Source organism: Erythrolamprus reginae, chromosome 1 (assembly GCF_031021105.1).
Source record: "Erythrolamprus reginae isolate rEryReg1 chromosome 1, rEryReg1.hap1, whole genome shotgun sequence".
Classification (NCBI taxonomy): domain Eukaryota; kingdom Metazoa; phylum Chordata; class Lepidosauria; order Squamata; family Dipsadidae; genus Erythrolamprus; species Erythrolamprus reginae.
The window spans coordinates 93,915,060-93,943,040 of NC_091950.1; the positions used below are offsets into that span (position 1 = coordinate 93,915,060).

The window sequence follows — 27,981 nt, forward strand, 5'->3', positions numbered from 1 at the left end:
ATTTATCTAAATTTCTCAGTCATGTGTGAACTTCCTTTAAAGAAGTATACTCTGTCCTTTTATATTCAAGCAATATATTTTCAATGTTTATTATATGTAGTTTAGAGAATAAATATATATATATTTTCCAGAAGTGGCTCTCTAAAACCTAAGCTCATTTTCAAGCAGGGAAGTAAGATTTAGGTTCCCATGCTTAGGTAGTCTTAGTTATCTATTCTTTTCTATCTTTATTCTCTAAACTACATATAATAAACATTGAAAAAATATTGCTTGAATATAAAAGGTCTCAGTATACTTCTTTAAAGGAAGTTCACACATGATTCAGAAATTTGGATAAAATAAATATTTCTAACAGATTGTCTTAAAGGCACTTTTTTCAAGAGGCAACTGGACTTTCCGGTTTTTCTTTGAAGATGTTTCACTTCTCATCCAAGAAACTTCTTCACCTCTTCTTCATGCAGATTATTGATTATGCTGATTACGAATGTCCCCTTCCTCTCCAATTTATAGGCTGAATTTTTCCCACCAACTATCTCTCAGCCTAAGATATACTGTAATAAGATAGGCTTGGAACATTTTAATAAATACGTACAATTGAAGAATGACCTTTAAAGCCCTACATGGCAGTGGGCCAGAATACCTCTGGAACCGCCTTCTACCGCACGAATCCCAGCGGCCGATAAGGTCCCACAGAGTTGGCCTTCTCCGGGTCCCGTCGACCAAACAATGTCGTTTGGTGGGCCCCAGGGGAAGAGCCTTCTCTGTGGCGGCCCCGGCCCTCTGGAACCAACTCCCCCCAGAGATTAGAACGGCCCCCACCCTCTTTGTCTTTCGCAAATTACTTAAGACCCACCTTTGTCGCCAGGCATGGGGGAGTTAAGTTATCCTTCCCCCTAGGCTATTACAAGTTATGCATGGTATGTTTGTGTGTATGTTTGGTTTTTTATAATAAGGGTTTTTTAGTTGTTTTTATTAATTGGATTGTTCATGTTGTTTTACCACTGTTGTTAGCCGCCCCGAGTCTGTGGAGAGGGGCGGCATACAAATCCAATAAATAATAATAATAATAATAATAATAATAATAATAATAATAATAATAATAATAATAATAATAAAAAATTCCTAGATTCAGAGCTGGGGATTAATTAACGACATAACCTAAGCTAAGTTGCAGTGCATTTAACACAAGAGTCCTGGAAATGCATTGAGACATCTGGATGTGGTATAACTTAATATGTCTGGAGGGCACCAGATTGGCAACATGGATTTTGCCTTGTAGAAGAAGACGGCTCTTCCGATTGCTTAACAAGAAGCGATGCTAAGCAATATTTACCGTCTGCTAACCCCTCATTTTGGCAATGAAGAAACAAAAAGATCAAGGTGTCTTCTCACCCATTGGTGACCTCTTCCCCCTCTCCCAATATTAGCTTTCTCTGCTTTTGGGTTACATCAGTCTGCAAAGCTCTCTGTGTTACCGACGCTATGTATATGGACCCAGGATTTCTGCTCAACATGAGCTCCACTTCCCAGCACACACATGTTCCAGACGCACTCACCTCGTGGGGTATTTCATGCAGCAGAATTGCCAGGGTTGTAAGGAGTCCAACCTAAAAAAAATCAAGGAGACAAAACTAGTTTTTTATAGCTGAACAGGGTAGCAATAGCAGCAATACATGGCTCTCCCTTAGACAGCGATCTATGCAACTTTAGCATTTAGAGTTCTTATAGGAAACATTCAAGTGGAATTTGGAGGCTTTGTTGTAAATATTAAAGAGGAACAATGATGGGATTGTTTTCTAAATATTATACAGATCTTCTGAAGGAGGCCTTAGATAGACAAAACTGTGGCCCATGACCTCATGTGGACCTCCACCTTAAACAATAAAGCCTAAAGATTCCTTCTTCCTATTTCCCTACTGGCCAACTGATCCTTTTAATCAGCTACACAGCTAGCTGGCACAAACCATTAGCTTTCTGTTGCCATAATCAACAAGAAACTAAATAATCCAAACCTTGCCAGCCATGTGACTATTTGATCAGTTGACTGAGGGAATCAAATCCCGGATTTCCTACTGGCAATGCCATGGATCAAGTTTATTTATTATTAATTATTTTATTCAATATTAATTTTATTCATACACTCATTTATTGGATTTATATGCTGTCCCTCTCCGAGGACTCTGAGGAATTAGATTTCTATGCCGCCCTATTTATTGTATTTATATTGTTTATTGTAAGCCGCCCCGAGTCCTTCGGAACTGGGCGACATAGAAGTCTAAATAAATAAATAAATATAAAATAAAATAAAATGCAGTGGTACCTCTACCTAAGAGCGCCTCTACTTATGAACTTTTGTAGATAAGAACCAGGTGTTCAAGATTTTTTTGCCTCTTCTCAAGAACCATTTTCCACTTACAAACCCGAGCTTCCGAAACTGTAACCGGAAAAGGCAGGCAGAAGCCTATGTGGGGCCTCTCTAGGAATCTCCTTGGAGGAAACAGGGCCGGAAAAGGTGGGGAGAAGCCTCTGTGGGGCTTCTCTAGGAATCTCCTGGGAGGAAACAGGGCTGGAAAAGGTGGGGAGAAGCCTCAGTGGGGCCTCTCTAGGAATCTCCTGGGAGGAAACAGGGCCGGAAAAGGTGGGGAGAAGCCTCCGTGGGGCCTCTCTAGGAATCTCCTGGGAGGAAACAGGGCCAGAAAAGGTGGGGAGAAGCCTCAGTGGGGCCTCTCTAGGAATCTCCTGGGAGGAAACAGGGCCGGAAAAGGTGGGGAGAAGCCTTCGTGGGGCCTCTCTAGGAATCTCCTGGGAGGAAACAGGGCCAGAAAAGGTGGGGAGAAGCCTCAGTGGGGCCTCTCTAGGAATCTCCTGGGAGGATACAGGGCCGGAAAAGGTGGGGAGAAGCCTCCGTGGGGCCTCTCTAGGAATCTCCTGGGAGGAAACAGGGCCAGAAAAGGTGGGGAGAAGCCTTCGTGGGGCCTCTCTAGGAATCTCCTGGGAGGAAACAGGGCCAGAAAAGGCAGGGAGAAGCCTCCGTGGGGCCTCTCTAGGAATCTTCTGGGAGGAAACAGGGCCTCCACCCTCTCTCTGGTTTCCCAAATCGCATGCATTATTTGCTTTTACATTGATTCCTATAGGAAAAATTGCTTCTTCCTACAAACTTTTCTACTTAAGAACCTGGTCACGGAACGAATTAAATTCATAAGTAGAGGTACCACTGTACCAGATATCATCCTGATTAGCTCATAAAAAGAGATTGTTGTGCAACAAGGTGAACAGTACACCACAGTATCCCTGCACCACCAAAGCCACAACCCAAAGGTAGCAATAAATATTCAATATATATTAGTACATTTGTGTTAAGAGTAAAGGAAGCAATATATCTGGGGAATAGGATACATGTCTTTTAAAATCATCTTCGTGTTATTTAAAGCCAGTCTCCTAAAGAAGTGAACTTACCTTTTTGCTAACCAGGAAGCTAGCTGCCACTGCCAAGCCATGGGTGAAATTATCTATTGTATTAGCCAAGAGGTTGAGATATCCACTAATCTGCCCAGGGCAAAGGGAAGGGGTGAAGAAGAACAACAACAAAAAGAAAGGAATTCAAAAGCTTTAGCATTAACCAACGTAGACATCCGTTTCCACAAGCAAAGCAAAAAACATGTACAGTGTTCCCTCGATTTTCGCGGGTTCGAACTACCACGGTTGTTTTAAAAAAATATTAATTAAAAAATAGTGGTTTTTTTCCTATACCACGGTTTTTCCCACCCCATGATGTCATATGTCATCGCCAAACTAATATTTTTTTGCAAATAAATAACAAAAAAATAATTATTGTTAATAAATAATTATGTTTATAAATATCAGGATCACTAAGTGTCTTATTCAATGGTGAGTACCAGTAATAATGGTGAGTAAATGGTTCCTAAGGGAATGGGAAATGGTAATTTAGGGGTTTGAAGTGTTAAGGGAAGGCTTGTGATACTGTCCATAGCCAAAAATGGTGTATTTACTTCCGCATCTCTACTTCGCGGAAATTCGACTTTCGTGGGCGGTCTCGGAACGCATCCCTTGCGGAAATCGAGGGAACACTGTATTCCATTCCTAATTTTTGCTTACATGTACTTTAGCTTTTGCATAAATGTTGTTTTGTATATTATTCTAGATGCACACAGCTTAATAACATTCCCATATATGTATGTATAGTACAGTTATGTGGAAAGGCACATCAAGTCAAAACTCTATGTTTCAATGAATCCTGATGTTGACAGAGCCTGACACAACAGCTTCCTGATATAAAGCTAAACACAATATATTTCTATAAATTTGAAAGTATACTTAGCATTTATGAGCTGTTGACAACAATGAACATGGCAAGTGCAGATGAATAAACTACAATTGATTCAGGCTTACTTTAACTTAGAAGGAAACCCAACAGTGGGTCACACAGCGGGACTGAGTTGTAAATATTCGTTACAAATATTTGTGGTGAATAGGTTTTTTTTTTTAAAAAAAGGCAAAAGAACAATACATCAGCAGTTCCAAAAGAATCCCCACCACACGTTGACCATGAAGGAGCTAAGAAAGATCTTCAAGATAAAGTAGAGGAACATTCCAAATGGATACAGTAGAAAGACCCTCCCCTTGATTGGCTACAGCAGTGTTTCCCAACCGTGGCCACTTGAAGATATCTGGACTTCAACTCCCAGAATTCCCCAGGCAGCAAATGCTGGCTGGGGAATTCTGGGAGTTGAAGTCCAAATATCTTCAAGTTGCCAAGGTTGGGAAACACTGGGCTACAGGAAACATGTAGAAGCTGTTATTCTTGTCAAAAGTGGTATTACAAAGTTTTGACTTTGTAATGCCACTTCTGAAACTTGCCATATTCACTCCTGTTAGTACGAATTGAAGAGGAACTAGGATTTCAGGTCTGCAGGAAATTTTCATTTTCATTTTCATTTTATTGGATTTGTATGCCGCCCCTCTCCGTAGACTCGGGGCGGCTAACAACAGTGGTAAAAACAACATGCGACAATCCAATACTAAAGTAGCTAAAAACCCTTATTTTAAAACCAATCATACATACAAACGTACCATACATAAATTGTAGAAGCCTAGGGGGAAAGAATATCTTAATTCCCCCATGCCTGACGACAGAGGTGGGTTTTAAGAAGCTTACGAAAGGCAAGAAGGGTGGGGGCTATTCTAATCTCTGGGGGGAGTTGGTTCCAGAGGGTCGGGGCCGCCACAGAGAAGGCTCTTCCCCTGGGTCCCGCCAAATGGCATTGTTTAGTTGGAGGGACCCAGAGAAGGCCCACTCTGTGGGACCTAATTGGTCGCTGGGATTCGTGCGGCAGAAGGCGGTCCCGGAGATAACCTGGCCCGGTGCCATGAAGGGCTTTATAGGTCATAACCAACACTTTGAATTGTTGTGTTTACCTTTGTAGATGTTGTAGCTTTTGTTCATTTAGGGATCCATTGAATCCTACAGCTTGATTAAGGAGCCTAAATGTTTGCATGCAATTGTATTCACATATGGATACTTTTATTGTATAATCCTTATGCCGGTCTGTGACAGGAATAAAGATCCTTTATTTCACTTTCAGGGCAAGTTTACATAATATAAATGTACACTGCTCAAAAAAAATAAAGGGAACACTTAAACAACAGAACATAACTCCAAGTAAATCAAACTTCTGTGAAATCAAACTGCCCACTTAGGAAGCAACACTGATTGACGGTCAATTTCACATGCTGTTGTGCAAATGGAATAGTTGTGTGAATGAAATATTCAATGAGAATATTTCATTCGTTCAGATCTAGGATGTGTTATTTGAGTGTTCCCTTTTTTAATTTTTTTTGAGCAGTATATTTGGGTTAATAAAGAAAAGAATGAAGATCTGGAACTTTGAATGTGGGAACACGGAGGCAGATTGCTTTGGAAACAGCAGCACGGAATTAAACGATGGTCCCTAGAAACACACAAATACAAAATCCAGCAGACTCAGCATGACTGTGTTTTGACAGGCATGACTCTATATGCCCTGATAGTTCTCAACAGGACCGAGCTCCTTTCTCCTCAACTGGAAAGTGTATTTTTAAGAAATGCAGAGTCCCTGCACTGCAGGAAATAAATAGCATTCCTCTAGTGATTGCAGAGTAAGAACCTTGTTGGAATCCAGATACTGACTGTTTATTAGGGCTGTGCAACTATCTGAATTCAAAGAGGGGGGGGAAAGGATTTGAGTGGAGGAGCCCTTCACTCCTCCACTCGAAACAGAATATTCTACGAGACTAGACTTCCAATCTTGGGCCTAGAAAGTTTAGAACTAAGACGCCTTAAACAAGATCTAAGTATTGCCCACAAGATCATATGCTGCAACGTCCTGCCTGTCGGCGGCTACTTCAGCTTCAACCACAACAACACAAGAGCACGCAACAGATTTAAACTTAATATTAACCGCTCCAAACTTGACTTTAAAAAATATCACTTCAGTAACCGAGTTGTATAAGCATGGAACTCATTACCGGACTCCATAGTGTCATCCCCAAACCCCCAACACTTTACCCTTGGATTATCTACGGTTGACCTATCCAGATTCCTAAGAGGTCAGTAAGGGGTGAGTGCAAGTGCACTAGAGTGCCTTCCGTCCCCTGTCCTATTGCTCTCCTATATCTCCTATTCCTTTCTTCTATTCCTATATCTCTTCTTCAATTCTTTCATTGATATGTTCTATTGCTATACCTTCTTTTCTATTCTTTCTTAGATATATTTTACTATGAGTATCTCCTCTATAACCTTCATCATGCATTTTACTATGTGTATATAGATATATACCCACTAAAACCCTCATTGTGTATTGGACAAAATAAATAAATAAATAAATAAATAAATAAATAAATAAATAAATAAATAAATAAATAAATAAATAAATAAATAAATAAATAAATAAATAAATAAATAAATGCTACCTCTCTTGGAACATCTTTAAATCAAATGTGTCTTTTGCTTCTTTATGGAAATAATAATAATAATAATTAATAATATATTAGACTTGTATGCCACCCCTCTCCGAAGACTCGGGGCGGCTCACAACAACAAAAACAGTACAGTACAAAGCTAATAATTAAAAACTATGCCTAAAAACCCGCTATCATTAAAAAACAATCAATACAATACAGTCACCACCACACATAACTCTTTAACGGTCAGAAAAGGGGATACATTAATTGCCCCATGCATGGCGACATAGATAGGTCTCCAAGGTCTTGCAGAAGGCGAGGAGGGTGGGGCTTAAAGATCATGTGGCTGGCTTAAAGGTGGTCAACTTGATGTCACTCACATCAAGGGTTTGGGTTAGGGTGCCTCAAAGAGATACAATTTCCCTATCTATTTACTATTACTCAACACCCAAAATATATGATTTAATTCTATGTATAGATGCCATATGTGTACATACATATTACACAAAGGCACACAAAAATATACATTATCTACTATATTAACTGTTTGTGTTTGTACACACACACACATGCACAGCTCTTCTAAAATTATACACATTCAACCTCATTTACTGCAATAGGAAAAACATACCCAGAGCCCGGGAAAAAAGGAAAAAAATCAATTTTTTTCTACTGGTTCTGCATACCTGACCATACCTGGTTATAGTACAAAGATTAACAAATGGAAAGTTTGCTCTTCTTTAGAATCCTGTCTCACTTGCTTATTTGCAGCAGGCCATTTTCAGCATTTTTCTCCAAGTGGTCTATTTTATCTCTCTATGGGCCATAGATCTCGAGAGAGACCATCAATAAACGTTTTACCTTGATTTTCTGAGTTGATGATGAGACTAAATGAGAAGACCCATTACAATGAGCAGGGCTGGGCTTCTTTCTTTGGACTGGAGTGTTTGCCTCTTGCATAGATAACCTGTTGCCATTCAGGGTCCTTTCAGTGATGGGTTTGCAGTGATTGATCTAAAATCAGGGGGAAGTGGCTGGACGTTATCCGTGTCCATCCAACAAATGGCTGAGAGATTTCTCTTATTCCCTTTAACACATCCCACCCCCAAGGTGTTGCTTTGAATATTTACTGGGTGAGAATACAGCCACACAAATTAAAACACACATTTATATACTTCAAACATTTCTATGGAAGCAAAATCAATTATCATTTACTTTAGTCTCTCAAACGCCACCCCAAAACACACACTTAAAAAAAAGAACCATGGAAAATTGTTATTTTGACATTTGCAAGACATGCATATTCTAGGACAGTGTTTCCCAACCTTGGCAACTTGAAGGTATTTGGACTTCAACTCCCAGAATTCCCCAGCCAGCGAATGCTGGCTGGGGAATTCTGGGAGTTGAAGTCCAAATATCTTCAAGATGCCAAGGTTGGGAAACACTATCCTAGGATAATGTAGGCTTTTTAATTCATCCCCCCTCCAAAAAAAAAATGCTTCCAGTGCAGAAGAGCACAGCATTTGCCAGCAACTCTTTAAAAAGCAACTGTGTCTTTCCATGGGACTCTCCTCCAAAGCTGCTACCTGATCCCAGGCGACAATGTGGGTACTTTGAAGAACAGCAGACAGGTGCTACATCTGTATCCCTCTGCGGTGTATAGCCTATTTTTGGTATCAAATCTGAAGCACCGCATAGCTATACGTATAACTTTCAGAAACTAGATATTTGCAGAGCATGTGCCGACTCTTTAGCAGAAGCAGAGAGGGGTTAGAATTGGAAAGGAGAGAAATTGGACCCGGTGCTTAAGGCTCTTCACTGTTAGCAGAAGATTCCTGTGGGACGCAATAAATAGACGCCTTTCTTCTCCCCCATAGCAGGGGGGAAATGATCCCGGTTCACTCGTGCCGGTCGGTTGTAGGAGAGCCGGGCGCGAAGGGAGCATGAGGCTCCACCCACTCGCCTGGATGCCGCCATTTGGGTTCTTTTACTCTCTGCGCATGCACAGGAGGCTTTGAGCATCGCAGAGGGTGAACGAACCCAAATGGCGGCATCTGGGCAGGTGGGTCCAGCCTCGCGCTAAAGGGGTTTATTATTTATTTATTTATTATTTGGATTTGTATGCCGCCCCTCTCCGAAGACTCGCTGGTGGTTGCTATTTACCACCAGCGTTCCCCGTAAGCTGCACGCGTGAGCATGCGCGCACCCCAAAATACACCCCCGCGCACCTTTTCCACAGGCACGCACTCCCCATCCCCCTGCCAGCCCGCGGGGGCGGGGAGGCACCGGCAGTAGAAGGAAAGGGAGCCGTGGCTGCCCCTGCCTCCCCACCGTGCCTCTGGCCCCCTCATGCCCCTGGCCTCTTGACGCTGCCCCCCGCCCGCCCGATCCGCCCCTCTCCTCCTCTTCTGCCGAAAGAAAAGTGCGGAGGCTGCCTGCTTGAGCCTCCCATTGCTCCACCCCGCTTCGCCTGTCATCCTGGACCTCCGTTGTGTTTTCGGGGGGGAGCAGCGGGAAAGCCCTGTGCTGGCCAAGAAAAGACCGTTGAACTTACCTGAACGGTCTTCTCGATGCACTGCAAGGAGAGTCCAAGATGGGTTATACTTCAGTCTGATTGGTAGGGACTGAGTTTTAATTTAAATAATTACTAGGCAGGCACCGCCTCCCCCCCTTAGCCCTCCAGTCTAAAGTAAGGCGAAGGAGCAGTAAAGCAAAAAACCATTTATTAAACAATTGAACTGCCAACATGAAACTGTAACCATATAGCTCAAACCCCACAGAAACCCTGGTCTCAGAGTCGGGAGGGTTTGGACTCTCCTTGCAGTGCATCGAGAAGACCGTTCAGGTAAGTTCAACGGTCTTTCTCCAATGCACTTGCAAGGAGAGTCCAAGATGGGATATACCCAAGTTACGATCACAGGGAGGGGCAAGACTAGACCAGGGGTTCCACATAAGAGCATACCCCTTGCAGTACCCTCCTCCCAAATGCTGCTTCCTCCGAAGCAAAGGAGTCAATTCTATAATGTTTGATAAACGTCGATGGAGCTGCCCACGTGGCTGCTCTACATATGTCCTCCAACGAGGCCTGGGTCCTCCAGGCCGATGAAGCTGCCGCACTTCGAGTGGAATGTCCCGTTATCCCCGAAGGAATTGGGGATCCCTTAGTCCTGTATGCCTCAGCAATACATTCCCTCAACCATCGGCTGATAGTCTGAGAAGACACCTTAGTGCCCATAGTTCTGGTGGCAAAGGACACGAACAGGGCTTATGTCGTTCTAACATCCTTAGTCCTCCGAACGTAAATCTTTAAGGCTCGTCTTACGTCCAGCTTATGCCATCGTAATACAGACGGATGAGTCCCACGAGCACAGAAGTCCGGAAGGATGATATCCTGAGTCCTGTGAAAGGACGTGTTTATCTTGGGTATAAATGCCGGATCTAATCTAAGGACTACCCTGTTGGGGTCAAAGCGGCAAAGGTCTGGTCTTGTTGACAAGGCAGCAATCTCCGAAACCCTCCTGGCTGAAGTGATTGCAACCAGGAACGCGGTCTTTAGGGTCAACAACCTTAACGATATCTGACGGATAGGTTCAAAGGGGGGACCTGTCAGTGCGTGCAACACCAAGGGGAGGTCCCAGGAAGGAAAACGATGAATCACTGGTGGTTTGAGATTGGCCGCTCCCTTCAGAAAATCCCTGATCCATGGATGTCTGGTAAGGGAACGGTAACTGTCTGTGGAAAGGATGGTGGCCAGAGCGGCAACATGGCGGCGTAAGGTGTTAGGGGCAAGGCCCTTTTCTAGGCCAGCTTGCAGGAATGATAAGATTACCTGCGGCAACGCCGTCTGAGGATCTACCTCCTTTTGCTCACAGAACTTATGGAAGGTAGCCCAAGTTGCCTGGTAGATTCTCCTTGTAGATGGTCTACGGGCGGCTTGTATGGTGTCAATGACTGTGTCCGGTAGGGCCTGGCGTTTTAGATATTCCCGCTCAAGCGCCACACGGTTAGATGCCACCACTGTGGCTCCGGATGAGAGAAGGACCCCTGTGTCAGGGAGATCCGTTGGTCCGGTATCCTCCAATTGGGTGACCTCGACAGTTGCACTAGGTCTGCGAACCAGATGCGCCGGGGCCAAAACGGGGCTATCAGTATCACTTCTGCTCTCTCCTCCAGAATTTTCCGAATCACCTTGGGGAGGATGGACAGAGGAGGGAACGCATAAAGAAGACCCTGAGGCCATCGAAGTGTCAGGGCATCCACCCCTTCCGCGCCCGGGTTGGGAAATCGAGCGAAGAAGCGAGGAAGTTGGGTGTTTAGGTTTGTTGCAAACAAGTCTATCACCGGTTCCCCAAATCTCCTTACCACCTCCTGGAAAATCCTGGGATCCAGTCGCCATTCGCCCGGGTCGAGCGTCTGGCGGCTGAGCCAGTCCGCCCACACATTCTCTACTCCGGAAATGTGTTCCGCTGAAAGCGAGGCTAGATTCCCTTCTGCCCATCTGAGGAGTGATGTTGATTCCTTCATTAATCTCCGTGACCGTGTTCCCCCTTGTCGGTTGATGTGGGACCGTGTGGAAACGTTGTCGGTCAGGATGCGTACATGTTGACCCCGTACTAGATGGGCAAGGCTGTGGAGGGCCAATGAAACAGCCTTCAACTCTAGGAAATTTATATTGATCTCTTGTAGGTCCTGAGGCTCCCAGAGTCCCTGAACCATGTGTGAAGAGAGATGTGCTCCCCACCCTGTCAAACTGGCATCGGTTGTTATTGTAATAAGCTCCTTGTCCAGAAATAAGGATCCTTTGGTCAGAGAAGGGGACCTCCACCATTGCAGGGAGGTGCGTACTCTGGTACTGAGGGGGACTCTCCTGAGAGAGTGACTGGTCTTTTGCCTTTGATAGGGGAGCAGGAACCATTGGAGTGGGCGTAAATGGTGTCTCGCCCATGGCACTATATCTATGCAGGAAACTAAGGTTCCTAGGATTTTCGATAAAAGGGCAAGAGTGGGATATTGCTGAGGTCCCAGCTCTCTTATCAGAGTCCTGATTGTCCTTTGTCTTTCCTGGGACAGAAAAATCGCACCCAGGTTGGAGTCTATAGTGGTGCCCAGGTGGGCAAGCCGATGTGTGGGTGTTAGTTGGCTCTTTGACCAGTTGACTGTAAAGCCATGGTCTTGCAGTGTCTGTATTGTCAGTTGAGCGTCTCTGCATGCCTGTTCTCTGGTTCTCGACAGAATGACAATATCGTCTAGATACGCCATCACGCGTACCGACTGTCATCTGAGACTGGCCGTGAGGACGTCCAGTAATTTTGTAAATGTCCTGGGGGCGGAGGATAGTCCAAAAGGCATCGCCCTGTATTAGAAGTGTCTGTCGTCTAGGTAAAATCGCAGGAATTGCCTGTGATGTGGGAAGATGGGAACGTGCAGGTAGGCTTCTTTCAGGTCTATTGACGTCATAAAATCCTTGTGTCTTATGGAGGCCAGAATAGTTTTTAGTGAGTGCATTCTGAATCTCCGGTATTTCACGTAGAGGTTCAACTGTCGGAGATTGAGGATCATTCGCACTCCTCCTGAGGATTTTGGTACGAGAAATATTGCCGAATAGAATCCCCTGCCTTGCTGGGCCAAGGGTACCTCCTCTATGGCCCCTATCTCTAGGAGGTGAGATACTTCTTGGCATAGGAGTTTTCTCTTCTGAAAGTCTGACGGGGTACGGCAAGGTAGGAAGCGATGGGGGGGAGGCCGGATGAATTTGATCCTCAGGCCCCGGGAAACCGTGGATACCGCCCATGCGTCTGCGGCTGTGGTTCTCCAGATGTCGGGGAAGAACCGCAGTCTGCCGCCTAGTGGGGTGTCTCTCTGAAAGTCACTTGTTCTTCCTAAAGCCCCTGTTACCTCCTCTGAAGGGGCGGCGACCTTGGTACGATCTGCCTCGGTCCGTCTGGTAGGACCTGTCTGACCTAAAGGCTCCCTGGTTGAAGGAGCCCTGGAAGTACGGCCTGGTTGTCTGGGAGTTGGACGAGGAGGGCTCTGCTCGAAAGGGCTGACGTCGTTGATAGGGGGTGGACCGCCTATCCTGCCGTCTGTTGGCCCTGGGCATCACCTTCTTCTTATCCTTGTCCTCGATCAGGACATCGTCAAGGACCTCCCCGAACAGCTTCTTCCCCTTGAATGAGGCGGAGGCAAGACTCCACTTGGACTTGACATCCGCCTGCCAGCTGCGGAGCCAAATGAGTCTGCGCGAGGCCACAGAAGAGGCCATTGCTCGTGAAGCGAACTTGGCGGCGTTGACCGTGGCATCTGCCGAAAATTCGGTGGCCGCCAGCAGTTTGTTGAGGTCCTGACGGAGTCTTCCGTCCTCTGGGTCGGCCCTAGCCTGGATCTCCTTAATCCAGAGGAGCATGGCCCTATTAAAAAACGAGGCTGCCGAAGCGGCTCGTACGGCCCAGGCTGCCATCTGGTGGGTTCTGCGAGCCACGTTCTCTGCCCGCTTGTCCTCAGCCTTCAGGCCTTCTTGCGACTCAGAAGGTACTAGGGCGTTAGACACAAGGCCCGTTACGGGCTTGTCCACGGCTGGGAATTCCAACAGCTCCTCCATCTGTTGGTCAAAGGTATAGAATTTACGGTCAAGGTTGGAGGGGCCCTGAGCCGCTGCTGGATTCTCCCACGGTCGCTGAATGGTCTCCAGGAACAGGTGGGAAGACGGGATGTTTACGGTCTCCTGTTTAGGGAAGATAAACAGGCCTCCTGTTGGCTGGGATGCCTCCGGAGGCACCGCTTGGCCGCTCTCACCAGCCTGATCAATAGTCAGCTTTGCCTTATTCAGGAGCACCTTGAAGAGGGAAGACTTGAACAGGCCCGTATAGGTGGGTTGTTCCGGCGGCTGGTCATCCCCGGACAGGTCATCCTCAGCTGCGCTGAAGTCATCACGGTAGGCATCCTCCTCCTCCATGGATTCCATTAAGGATTGCGTGGCAGGGGCCGTCCAGGGGTCTCTAGACCTCATTGGAGGGAGTCCCACTGGGGCCTGCTGGTGTTGTTGTGCCCCGGTGATAAGACCCTGGTTATACGTGGTAGCGATCATCTCCTGCAGGGCCTGGGGCATGCTCTGCCAGGCATCATGGGTATTGCGAAGGCCTGCCGCCGTAGGGGTAAAGGTGGCTGTCTGAGCGTGTTGCGAGGTCTGAGAGGGGGGGTAATTAGAAGGCCACCCCGCAGCTTGTCTCCCCAGGCCAAATGGCTCGGGCCTGGGTGGTATCCAGGCCTGGCTCCCTCTTTCTGGGGACCAATCCCCCTCTGAGACTGAGGTTGCTGCCCCTTGGTGAAACATAGGGGGTGAAATGGAGGTATTGGCAGGTGCCTGCTGATTTGTATGCACAGCCGGCCCTGCTGCTCTCTGTGAGGCCTCTAGTTGTTTTTCAAGAGCTCTGATGCGCTTCTCTGCATCCCTTAGTGAAGAGCTCTGTGCAGCTTTGGATTTGGACTTTGAGGCTTTCTCCTTGGGGGTACTGGGCCTAGTAGGGGTGGTCTCCTCCCCAACCTGTGCTGCTTGGTCAGCCATGCCCCCAGGTAACACTCACGATTTTATAATATTAGTTTGAAACTCTTGCGTTGTCCACGGGGCCCCGTGTAAGCAAGGACAGTCTCTCAGAAATGAAAGCGAAAGGCCAGGAGTGCTCCTCTCTGCGCCTGCGTGCTCTCCCTGCCAGCCTCGGTAAGGGGTGTGGCTGAGTTCAGTTCCGAGCCGGCGACCTCATCAACATGGCCGCCGGCCGGTTTCTATGGCAACGCGGCAGCCTGTGGGCGGGAAACTGCAGCCGGGAGGTTTCAGACCTTCCCAAGATGGCTGCCGCCCTTTGCTGCGTCAGTGCAGCCAAGATGGCTGCGGGCCGTTGCCCTGGCTACTGATCGCAGCCTCACCGGCGGGCGGGAAGCCGGCCCCTCCCGCCTCTTGCGATCGCCTTGGAATCCTCCTTTCGAGCCGATCCGCCGCTTCTCTGAATAGATGGCTGGATCGGCTCTCGCCTGCCTTCGTCGGGGGAAGGGGGGGTAGCTTCCTCCCCCCCCGCGGCCGCTGGAGAGAAGCGCCAACGTTCGGCCGGTGGCTTATTCGCCAAGGGGGGGGGACCCCCCGAGGCGTCAGCCACTTCCTCGTCCTCCGGGTGCCACCTCGGAGGTAGGTCACCCGGGCGCTCACTCCCGCACCCATAAAGGCAGCTTGCTGGAATCTCTCTGTGCTGGGTGGTTTGGGTAGGGAGGAGCTGCAGGCAACTGGGTGAAACCCACGGGAGGTTTGGAACCCAGGCCCGCCCGAGGCAATAATTCCCCGTCTGCACCTAAAGGAAAAGGAAATAAAATGCAAAGGTTAGTGCAATACAAAATAAACAGCAATAATACAATAATTTTACTCGAGAGGTAACTCAGGCGTCCCTTTACTGCGACTGAGTTTTTTAGACTGGAGGGCTAAGGGGGGGAGGCGGTGCCTGCCTAGTAATTATTTAAATTAAAACTCAGTCCCTACCAATCAGACTGAAGTATAACCCATCTTGGACTCTCCTTGCAAGTGCATTGGAGAAGCCGGCTTTCCGGGAAAGCAGCGCACCTTTTAAACACGCTGCTTTCCTGCACCTCTTTCCTGGGGGGGGGGGGAGTGGCCTCCCCCCCCTGCCCAGGAAAGAGTTGCAGGAAAGCAGCGTGTCTGAAAAGATGGGAGAAAGTTTTCATGCAGAGCAAAGAACAGCGTGTCACGCCATATCATAAAGCAAATCCAAGTGCTCCTTTCACAGTCGACTCACCAAGTTGGGGCTTCCTTGCTTTTCACTATCTGGGAACATCTTCTGTACACTCAGGAAGGTCAGTAAGCCAATGATCACCCACAGCCCCAGAAGCTTCTGCTGTTGGTAGCTCTGCCCTTTTCCTTTGCAAGGGTGGGGAGAAGAAGTAGAGCAATCAGTTAATAATAATAATAATAATAATAATAATAATAATAATAATAATAATTTATTAGATTTGTATGCCGCCCCTCTCTGAAGACTCTTACTGCATACCTAAAACTCACACATACCTAAAAAAGTTCTTACTGCATACCTAAAACTCACGGATGGTTCTTCCCAGCACCCCCAAGGAAAATGATTCTGCAAAGAGCAGGTTTCATTGCTTTTCTGGGCACCAGAAAATTAAAAAAAAAAAAACCCTCAAAATCCTAAGGCTCCCACACTCCAGATATCAAATAATGCAACTTAAAATATTTGCTATTATTCCTTTTCCATAAAATACCCTCCTTTCACTAGGTTACCACTTTCTGATTCATCAGAGTATCTTGGTTTTAGGTCCAGGAAAAATAAAATACAGTGGTACCTCTACTTAGGAGCTTAATTCGTTCCGTGACCAGGTTCCTAAGTAGAAAAGTTTGTAAGTAGAAGCAATTTTTCCCATAGGAATCAATGTAAAAGCAAATAATGTGTGCAAACCCATTAGGAAAGAAATAAAAGCTCGGAATTTGATTGGGGGGAGGAGGAGGAAGAGGAGGAGGAGGAAAGTCGCTCTGGAAGGAAGAAGGTGAGGTGAGGGGAATAAAAAAAATCCAAAACTTTAAGGCTTTTTTTAAAAAAAGAGGGACTCTGAGGTGGCGAGGAGGAGCACGCGCCTCCCATGTCAAAGCCTCCTTAATTGCCACCGAAAGGCTCCTCTGGCAGCCCAGAAAAGCCCGAGATGGCCAGGATTAAAAGGGGAATGGCAGGAAACTGGCCGGGCCTTCATGCCGCTCTCAGATTTCCTGAGAAATGTTTCCAGGCTCAGGTTCTTAAGTAGAAAATGGTTCTTTAGATGGGGCAAAAAAATCTTGAACACCCGGTTCTTATCTGGAAAAGTTCTTAAGTAGAGGCGTTCTTAGGTAGAGGTACCACTGTATATTTAATTCTTTTTCTTCCTAGACCCTTCATCTATGTAATTTCTTGCCTATCCAGGTTTTGTTGCAGAGTGCTGATTTTGTTTTGAAAGCCTGAGTCCTGAGAGCTGTGTGTTTTATGCATTAGTCTTCGAACAAGACAAGGATTTATTGAATAAAGAACCATGTACAACTCTGGCGATAACCATGCACGTTCAAAGCTGAAAATTTAACATTCAAGCCTTCTTAAATTATATGCACAGCAGGAAACCTGCAGCTTGCAATAGCTAATGCACCCTCCTGGCTTAGCCTGGCAGCTTTTTAAATGGTACCTTTGATTAAATGGACTACAGTCAGCTTCAAGCTCTTGACTGTAGCCGAGCAAGCATGACAGTCAGACATGTGTGAGATGATGAGGCCCAGAGGCCAGATAAGAAAACAAATGGAGACACATTCCAGGAGAGTCGCTAGGGACAACCGTTTTAAGAAAGATAACCTTGGCAATTTCTAAGCAGACAGCACAACGAAGACAGGTGCCTCTCTTAATGGTGCTCCTGGTGTACTACAGGGTCAGAAGATCCCACTTCTACTAATCAATGTATTAATTATAGGGCTTCACTCAGTGGTGAAATCCAATTTTTTTCACTACCGGTTCTGTGGGTGTGGCTTGGTGGGCATGATGTGACTTGGTGGGCATGCCACTGCAAAATCACCATTCCTTCACCATTCCTGGGGGAAGGATATTGCAAAATCTCCATTTCCAACCATTCTGAACCAGCCAGAAGTGGTATTTGCTGGTTCTCTGAACTACTCAAAATTTCTGCTACTGGTTTGTTTGTTTGTTGGTTGGTTGGTTGATTGATTGATTGAGTGGACTTTTATGCCACCCCACTTTGAGGACTTGGGGCAAACTGCTCAAAATTCCCGCTACTGGTTCTTTGAACTACTCAAAATTCCCGCTACTGGTTCTTTGAACTACTCAAAATTCCCGCTACTAGTTCTCTGAACTACTCAAAATTCCCGCTACCAGTTCTCCGAACTACTCAAAATTCCCGCTACCGGTTCTCCGAACTACTCAAAATTCCCACTACTTGTTCTTTGAAGTACTCAAAATTCCCGCTACTGGTTCTTTGAACTACTCAAAATTCCCGCTACCGGTTCTCTGAACTACTCGAAATTCCCGCTACCGGTTCTCCAGAACCTACTGGATTTCACCCCTGGCTTCACTTCCTTGTCATCCAAGAGTGTTAGAGCACACTGAGTGTTCAGGAGTTGTGTTCAATTTGTCTATATTTTTTTCTTTATTAAACCTACAGATATAGTACCTCATGATTCTTGACAAATATTTTTCTTTTGGTATATTTTCTTTTGTGTACAGTGAGAGCATCTGCACCAAAGACAAATTCCTTGTGTGTCCAATCACACTTGGCCAATAAATTCTATTCTATTCTATTCTATTCCATTCCATTCCATTCTATATACTGTCTGTGCCTGACTCGTTATCATACCAGGCCTTTCTATGATTGCAACCCCAGAATAATGAATCCATTCCAGAATCTATAACATTATCTTCACAGATGGGATCAAATGGACGTGTCTCATTATCTTGACATAGGACTGGGTGTTACCTGCAGCAGCACCACAAGTGTAGGCCCAGGCTTCCGGAAGCAGGTGGAGAAACACATTACCCAGAAGCCCACCGACAGCAAAGCTCAACAGCTGCCTCATTCGATGCGATCCCTCTGAAAAACAAATGGCAGGCAGTCACTTCAGGGCTTGGGCTTATTCTCCTCCACAGGACAATGACTCAGAGAGAAAGTCATTTGCATACAAAAAAGATAGCTGCTATTTAATTAGCTCAGATCCACTGCTTCCAACAAAGCACTGATATACTTAAAACCTCTAAATTGTGCCTACCAGCTGGAAGACCTTAGCCACTGCTCTTTTCAGAGCAACAAAAGCAGCACACTGGAAGATTCCCACTGCCATCTGTGCTGGATCCAACAGGAAAAAAAAGCAAGAGAGTTGATGCCTGGTCCTTTGGCAAACAAACTGGAGATATTCCAAAGACCCAGTCACTTGCTAGAGAAGTTAATAATGTCGGCTGGAGGAGCTGCGGGGAAGAGCCTTCTCTATGGTAGCCCCAGTCCTCTGGAACTAATTCCCACCGGAGATTCACACAGTTCCACCCTCATGGCCTTCTGAAAAGCCCTAAAAACATGGCTTGGGGCCATTGAGTGTTATACTCTGCTCTGGCCAGGAGCACTAAATGAATGATGTATGAATGTTTAAAACTAGGGTTTTAAAATCGTATTTTTGTTATTGTACTTTCTTATTGTTGTATGCTGCCCTGAGTCCGCTTGGAGAAGGGCGGCCTATGAATTTGATTAGATAGACAGGCAGGCAGGCAGGCAGGCAGGTAGGTAGGTAGGTAAGTAGGCAGGCAGGCAGGCAGGCAGGCAGGCAGGCAGGCAGACAGATGGGTAGATGCATAGATGGACGGATGGACGGACGGACGGACAGACAGATAGATTTAACACACACACTTATTTAAGACAAACAGCCATACAATCTGGGTGCGCACTGTCTAGCAAAAATTGAAAAGCCACTGAGAAGCTACAGGAGTTGGCTTTCTTGTGGTCAGCGAGGAGGAAGGCTTCAATCTTCTATCTAATATTTTAATCACTGCCATAACTAATGGAAATCAAATAGTGCAAACTGCTAAAATACGTGCAAAATCACTTCCTTATCTTCCTTTAAGCAAATGAGAGAATTCCACTTCTTGGCTTGTGAACTTTTGGTTAACAGGATAAAGTACAAGGGGTGACGTCCAATGTCACTTTTAAACTGAACAAAACATGAGGCCTCACCTTTAGCTATGAAGTTACTTTGCAAAACAACCGAACAGATTATTACCGCATTTCAAAGAAGAACATTATTGGGTCATAAAGAACACTCAGTTGCTGCTTTAAACATACATACTATCTCTGGTTTGTTTGTTTTTTATTCAAGTTTATTTTTTGATTCTCACAGAATAATAAAAAGAACGAAATAAATCTGATAAATTTCTACAGATCATAACCTGCATCTATGACATTTTCTATTTGTAATTCATTACGCAGTGTATTCAATTCCATATATGATCTCATTTATATATATATATATACAGTAATCCCTTGCTACTTCACAGTTCATCTTTCACGGATTCGCTATTTCATGGGTTTTCAAAGGGGGCTTAAATCCATTAAATCCATTGAAAATTTAAAATCCAGTTAAAAAAATCATAAAATTCTTCTACAGTACTACTGTACTCTATTAAAGAAACTGGTAGGATATCACATGTAGCTCCAGCTGAGGAACATTATAGAATGACTGTTTAATGCAAAGGGTGGGTTTTAAAAGTCCAAATACTCGTTAAATACATAAAAAAAATATATTTCCTCTACTTCACGGAAATTCGTTTTTCATGGGTGGTCTTGGAACGCATCCCCCGCGGAAAATGAGGGATCACTGCATACACATTTATAATATATACAATAGAAAAAAGAGGAAGAGTAACATTTATGTTGATATTTCTTATCGTATATCTGTAAAAAGTTCACCAAGTTTATAATTACATTCTTTCAATTATAACAAGCAGGAAGAGGGCGATTGTGATCCCCTTATATAGAGCGCTGGTGAGACCACATTTGGAATACTGTGTTCAGTTCTGGAGACCTCACCTACAAAAAGATATTGACAAAATTGAACGGGTCCAAAGACGGGCTACAAGAATGGTGGAAGGTCTTAAGCATAAAACGTATCAGGAAAGACTTAATGAACTCAATCTGTATAGTCTGGAGGACAGAAGGAAAAGGGGGGACATGATCGAAACATTTAAATATGTTAAAGGGTTAAATAAGATTCAGGAGGGAAGTGTTTTTAATAGGAAAGTGAACACAAGAACAAGGGGACACAATCTGAAGTTAGTTGGGGGAAAGATCAAAAGCAATGTGAGAAAATATTATTTCACTGAAAGAGTAGTAGATCCTTGGAACAAACTTCCAGCAGACGTGGTTGGTAAATCCACAGTAACTGAATTTAAACATGCCTAGGATAAACATATATCCATTTTAAGATAAAATACAGGAAATAGTATAAGGGCAGACTAGATGGACCATGAGGTCTTTTTGTGCCGTCAGTCTTCTATGTTTCTATCTATCAATCTTTCATTATACATGCTATCTCTGGTATTCACTGACTGGGGAGAACAGGCACAAATGATGGCTCAGACTAACAAGAATGCTTTGCCGAAGGACTGGACCTACCTTCTGATTTCAAGGCAGCTCCCACCTCGAGAGGAATGAACAGTAGCGGAAGTACCCCGCTCAGCCCCACCATAAGAGAGCCAATCAGAGAACAGATCCAGGCATCCAGGCGTTCTTCACTGAATACAGCTCCCCAGGACCCGGCATCTTTTTCACATAGGGAGCTCGTCCCTTGGGTTGCCTGGCTCAGTGGAAGATCCTGGGCCTGACAGAAGACATTAAGCAAGAGGACGAAGAGAATTCCACAAAGGGGCAACTTTTCCCCCATCGCGACTCTGTGAAATTAGCCCGGCTGGATAATCCCTGAAAACAAGAGAGGGGGGAAAAAAAGATTAGCCACTCTATAACCAGGTTTTCGTTTCTTTTCTACTTACTACCAGTAAGTTGAAAACCACCTCTCTCACAGCATTCTCCTCGCTCCCCGTTCAGGTTGCGTCTCTTTTTATTTTAAAGGAGAGTACCATTAATCCGGTTTTGTTGACTTTCAATAGGGAAATGTCACTCAACACCACTCCTGACTGAGTGTTCTTAGGTAGGCAAAGAGGCAAGCAAATAAAAATATTTCTCCGCTAATTTCTCAGTCCCTCAACCTACAAGGCTAATTGAGGAGACACGGAGGGACTTTTAAAGATCCAAAAGAATGAAGATCTCATCCCCATAATTAACACTTATCTACATTTATTTGCTTTTCAAAGGTAGTCATGCAATTGTTCACCTAATGGCCAGCCTTCAACAACAGCTGCCTTTGTAAATCTATGTAGTAAAGTATTTATTTATTAATGCAGCTGCGAGAGCTATCATGGGCTTCCCTAGGTAACACTCTGCAGTCTGCACTAGTTGCCGATCGGTTTCCGGTCACAATTCAAAGTGTTGGTTATGACCTATAAAGCCGTTCATGGCACTGGACCAGAATATCTCTGAGACCGCCTTCTGCCGCACGAATCCCAGCGACCGATTAGGTCCCACAGAGTGGGCCTTCTCCGGGTCCCGTCAACTAAACAATGTCGGTTGGCGGGCCCCAGGGGAAGAGCCTTCTCTGTGGCGGCCCCGACTCTCTGGAACCAACTCCCCCCAGAGATTAGAACTGCCCCTACTCTCCCTGCCTTCCATAAGCTCCTTAAAACCCACCTTTGCCGTTAGGCATGGGGGAACTGAAACACCTCCCCCGGGCATGTACAATTTATGCATGGTATGTTTGTGTGTGTGCTTGTTAGTAAATGGGGTTCTTTTTAAACTTTTTAAAATATTTTAAATTTATTTGGATTTGTTACGATTTGTTATATTTTGCTGTGAGCCGCCCCGAGTCTGCGGAGAGGGGCGGCATACAAATCTAAATAAAACGAAACCGAAACGAAATGAAACGAATCCCAGCAACTAGTTAGGTCCCACAGAGTTGGCCTTCTCCGGGTCCCGTCGACTAAACAATGTCGTTTGGCGGGACCCAGGGGAAGAGCCTTCTCTGTGGCGGCCCCGACCCTATGGAACCAACTCCCCCAGATATCAGAGTTGCCCCCAACCTCCTTGCCTTTCATAAGCTCTTAAAAACCCACCTCTGTTGTCAGGCATGGGGGAATTAAAATATTCCCTTCCCCTAGGCTTATAAAATTTATGTATGGTATGACTGTATGTATGACTGATCTCTTAAATTAGGGTTTTTAGATTTTTTAAATATTAGATTTGTTTACGTTGTCTTTTTGTTGTTGTTAGCCACCCCGAGTCTGCGGAGAGGGACAGCATACAAATCTAATAAATAAATAAATAAAAAATAAATAAATAATCCCATTTGTATGGCACCCAACTCCCTAAGGACTCTGGGGGGCTCACAACCAAAAAAGAACAAGACATGTACTATCAATATTCAGACATCTAAAAAGAGAAACCATTTTAAAACAATTTAAAACCCACAATAAAACCATACGTGTAATTTGTGGCCGGATTTTGATGATGTATCATCAAGTAACATATATACTATACGCAAGCCACCACAGAATTATAATAGGGATAGTGATGGCTCATCCCCAGGTATTATATGTGCTTGTCATCTGCTGGAAAGAAAACCCATTTACTTCTAAAGAAAGAACATTGGAAAAAAGAGGACATATGCCTTTGGTTCAGCTGAGAAGCCAATTAGATTTAGATTAGATTTAATTGGATTTGTATGCCGCCCCTCTCCAAGGACTCAGGGCAGCTCACAGCATATACAGAAAACAGCAATAAACAATCCAATTAATGATATATTAAAACAATCCTTAAAATTCTGATTTAAAGAAAGACTATCATTCACAATTCATTCGACAATCATACTAAAAAACATTCATTGGTCAGGGGGAAGATATAAAAACCCCAGGCCTGGCGGCAAAGATAAGTTTTTAAACTCTTTCGGAAGGCGAGGAGGGTGGAGGCAGTGTGAATCTTCAAACCTTCCTCCCAAACAGTTTGAAAGGAACCCCAAACACAGAAATAAAGCTACTATGTTAATGTCACAGCCAACATATATTTAGGACTTCTGGCTGACTATATCTGACATGCGGTATTAAATTGTTTCTTAAAGTGAATTTCTATGAAACACTCAAGTATTATTCTATTCAGCACATATGATCCTTCTATCAGCAATGAATGGTCCCATTCATTAAACTGCCTGTGAGTGAAAGCTAGCTGGTGTAGGCAGAACACTCTGCAACATAAAATGTGTGACCCTATCATTGGTCACAATTAAACAATTGTCTTAAGGAACAATCTGGGATAGCAATTTTTCAGCCATCTCTCTATTGGGAAACGTATGTGCCATTTGGATTCTCTCCTAAATTTGGTAGAGGACTCTGTCTTATGGCTGGAGTTAATTGTCAGTTGGGTCACTTTTCATACACAGAATTAACCTGAATATTCCTCTAGATCCCTCAATACTGAAGTGGTACAAGAGAAATTAAGAAACAGACTACCTTTCCCTACTGGTGTGCATCGCAACATTTTACGCCCGAGAACATGATTCTATTTCTGCACACGTGCAAAAGGAAATTTGAAGCTGAAACCCAGCTGAGAAGCCATCCAAACCAGGAAAAAACAAGGAGATGGATGGATGGATGGATGAGTAGATAGATAGGTAGATAGGTAAATAGGTAGATAGGTAGGTAGACAGACAGATAAATGATAGATATATAGGTAGGTAGGTAGGTAGGTAGATAGATGGATGATAGATAGATAGATAGATAGATAGATAGATAGATAGATAGATAGATCAGGTTTTTTTCTACCAGTGTGCCGCGAGACATGGTGAGGCGTGCTGTGAAGAAGGAAGCTCAGGTTCCAATCTCGAGAGAGAGAAAGAGAGAGAAAGAAAGCAAGAGTGAGAGAAAAAGAAAGCAAGAGAGAGGGGGGAAGGGGGAGAGAGAGCGAGAGAAATGAGCAAAAAAGGGAGGGGAAAAAGAGAAATGAGAAAATGATAGAAACATAGAAGACTGACGGCAGAAAAAGACCTCATGGTCCATCTAGTCTGCCCTTATACTATTTCCTGTATTTTATCTTACAATGGATATATGTTTATCCCAGGCATGTTTAAATTCGGTTACTGTGGATTTACCAACCACGTCTGCTAGAAGTTTGTTCCAAGGATCTACTACTCTTTCAGTAAAATAATATTTTCTCATGTTGCCTTTGATCTTCCCCCCAACTAACTTCAGATTGTGTCCCCTTGTTCTTGTGTTCACTTTCCTGTTAAAAACACTTCCCTCCTGAACCCTATTTAACCCTTTAACATATTTAAATGTTTCGATCATGTCCCCCCTTTCCCTTCTGTCCTCCAGACTATACAGATTGAGTTCATTAAGTCTTTCCTGATACGTTTTATACTTAAGACCTTCCACCATTCTTGTAGCCCGTCTTTGGACCCGTTCAATTTTGTCAATATCTTTTTGTAGGTGAGGTCTCCAGAACTGAACACAGTACTCCAAATGTGGTCTCACCAGCGCTCTATGATTGAGGCAGATAATGAGAGGAAAGAGAGAGAAACAAAAGAGAGAGAGAAGTGACTCTTGATTTAAAGCATATGATAAAAAGCACTCAAAGAATAAGAGAGAAAAAACCCAGCCCTCACTTAATTTTGGAAATGGTTCAAGAGTGTACACACACACACACACACACACACACACACGGGGGGGGGGGAGACAGGGTTGGAAAAAGAGAGGAGAGTGTCTTAGAATGTAATTTTGCGTAATTTTGGTTGGTGGTGTGCCCCAGGATTTTGTAAATGTAAAAAATGTGCCGCGGCTCAAAAAAGGTTGAAAATCACTAGATAGATAGATGGATGGATGGATGGATGGATGGATGGATGGATGGATGGATGGATGGATGGATAGATAGATAGATAGATAGATAGATAGATAGATAGATAGATAGATAGATAGATAGATAGATAGCGGTTCTACTTCCATGCCTGCGCAAAAGGACATTTCAAGCTGAAAAAAGTTGGCGACATGCACCGACCAGGAAAGATGGCACTGGAGCCATCATGCCTAAATTGCATCATCAGCACACTGCTACCAGAATCCCCACACTGGACCGGACTGGTAGAAACCCACCCCTGCTCCAGAGTTTATAATTTGGTTCTATTTTGTTTGTTTGTTTACTTTTGGGAGTCTCTCCCCCTCTCTGCCTCTGTCTCTGTCTTTCTGTTTCTGTCTCTGTCTCTTTCTCTCTCTCACACACACACACAACAATACATGGAAGTACTATTTTTAGATGTTACGCCCATAACAAACAAAATAAACAGTCATTTTTAACAGAATGCTAAAATAGAATGTCTATTTACATGGCCAGTACTAAGAGATAAACAAGTATATCTTAATCAGGTTTGTGATCTACTTAAGACTTCTCAAAAATATTAAATGTGCATTTTGTTAAAACCAGCCAAAGAATTCTCCATATCTTGGGAGCATTGGAACTAACACAGTAGTACCCGGATATATTACATCCAGAAGTTTTATTTTTATTATTATTGTTGTTGTTGCCGTTGTTGTTACTGACACATACCATAATGCAGTGTTTCCCAACCTTGGTAACTTGAAGATATCTGGACATCAACTCCCAGAATTCCCCAGACAGCATTCACTGGCTGGGGAATTCTGGGAGTTGAAGTCCAAATATCTTCAAGTTGCCAAGGTTGGGAAACACTGCCCTAATGAATTACCATTTGGGGAGGCAGAGCTGAGTCAAGAGGAAATCCAATCAGAGCCAAAAGGTGGTAAAGGTATCAGTTCTGTTTCTGAAACGCCCTTTTTTCCCTTTTGATCCCCTTCTTTGTCTTTCTCCCAAGTAGCAGACTGCAAGGAAGAGACAGCTATCTCTTATCATCAGCAGTATCAACTACTCCTAGGTTTTTGAAATTCCTGTAAATAAAAAACCAGTGTGTAGGTTTAATGTCTTAACTGTTTCATTGATGCCCATGCAGAATTTGCTGCATGGACACTACCAAGATAAGTTGTTTTTGAGTCAGCCATAAGTTATAGAGCATTTTCTGTAAGTTATGTAGCCATCAAGCTGTAGCTAGTAGTGACTGGGAACATAAAGCAAGAACAGTATGCTTGTCATCTACCAGCGATGATGCTAGCAAACTGAGACAACATCTCAAATTTATAATTGGGAAGCCCTTAATTAAAGGTCCACCTCTATCTTCTTTTAATGAGATTTCTATTGATATATATATATTATTATTATTTTTAAAAAACTAATTAAAGGGTAGCTGTACAGAAGAGTTGTATTCCTATTTTAACTATGCTTCTAATCACAACACAAAGAATTATATGGCGGGACCCAGGGGAAGAGCCTTCTCTGTGGCGGCCCCGGGCCTCTGGAACCAGCTCCCCCCAGAGATTAGAATTTCCCCCACCCTCGTCACCTTTCGTAAGCTCCTTAAAACCCACCTCTGCCATCAGGCATGGGGGAACTGAGATATTCCTTCCCCCTAGGCCTTACAATTTATGCATGGTATGTTTGCGTGTATGTTTGGTTTTATAATAAGGTTTTTTTTAGTTGTTTTAGTATTGGATTGTTACATGCTGTTTTTATCATTGTTGTTAGCCACCCCGAGTCTATGGAGAGGGGCGGCATTCAAATCCAATAAATAATATATACCGTATTTTTCAGACTATAAGACGCACCGGTGTATAAGACGCATCAAGATTTTGAAGAGGTAAGTAAGAAAAAAAAGGGGCTTTGTCCTCTCCGGCCCCTGGGAGCATTCTGCAGACCCACCAAATCCTCTACATGCCCCATTTTTCACAAAATGGGCCAGTTTTTGCAAAAAAAAAAAATGGGGTGCACAGAGTAGAGCTGGGGACTGGGGGAAGGCGAAAACCCCATTTTTTCAAAAAAACAGCCTGCTTTGTCCATTTTTTGGAAAAAATTGTGTATTTTTGCCTTCCCCCAGCCCCCAGGAGCTCTCTGCAGGCCTCCCAAACCCTCTGGGCACCCCATTTCTGCAAAAAACGGGCACATTTTTTGCAAAAATGGGATGTGGGGGCAGGCTTTTGGGAGGCCAAAAATGGCTGTATTCAGTATATAAGATGCCCAACATTTCCATCCTCTTTTTGGGAGGGGGAGGTGCATCTTATACTCCTAAAAATACGGTACATATATGCAGTCTATGGGCATTATGGGACATCTTAACCAAAACATCTTTAGAGCTTCTTGCAACTCAAATAAGTTGTTTCCAAAGGAGGGAGGAGAGGTGGAAATCACGTATTTCTCTACAAATCATCAAATTTCAGATGAGTAATTTCTTCCTCTCAATCAACTTAAAGAAAACTTGACTATATTTAACTCTGCCTATGATTG

The 27,981-nt window shown here is 44.3% G+C and overlaps 1 protein-coding gene across 2 annotated transcripts in view; it reads right to left on the reverse strand.

Annotated features, from left to right (window-relative positions):
- SLC39A13 (solute carrier family 39 member 13) overlaps positions 1-27,981 on the reverse strand; it is a 38,885-nt gene that overhangs the window by 5,834 nt on the left and 5,070 nt on the right. For both annotated transcript variants that reach the window (XM_070734730.1, XM_070734720.1), the window contains exons 2-7: positions 21,154-21,456; positions 18,475-18,588; positions 15,756-15,877; positions 7,822-7,974; positions 3,457-3,546; positions 1,557-1,607 (exon numbers count right to left, since the gene is read on the reverse strand). In XM_070734730.1, the coding sequence (XP_070590831.1) occupies positions 1,557-1,607; positions 3,457-3,546; positions 7,822-7,974; positions 15,756-15,877; positions 18,475-18,588; positions 21,154-21,421 (798 nt within the window). In that variant the 5' untranslated portion in view covers positions 21,422-21,456. The remainder of the gene's footprint in view (positions 1-1,556; positions 1,608-3,456; positions 3,547-7,821; positions 7,975-15,755; positions 15,878-18,474; positions 18,589-21,153; positions 21,457-27,981) is intronic.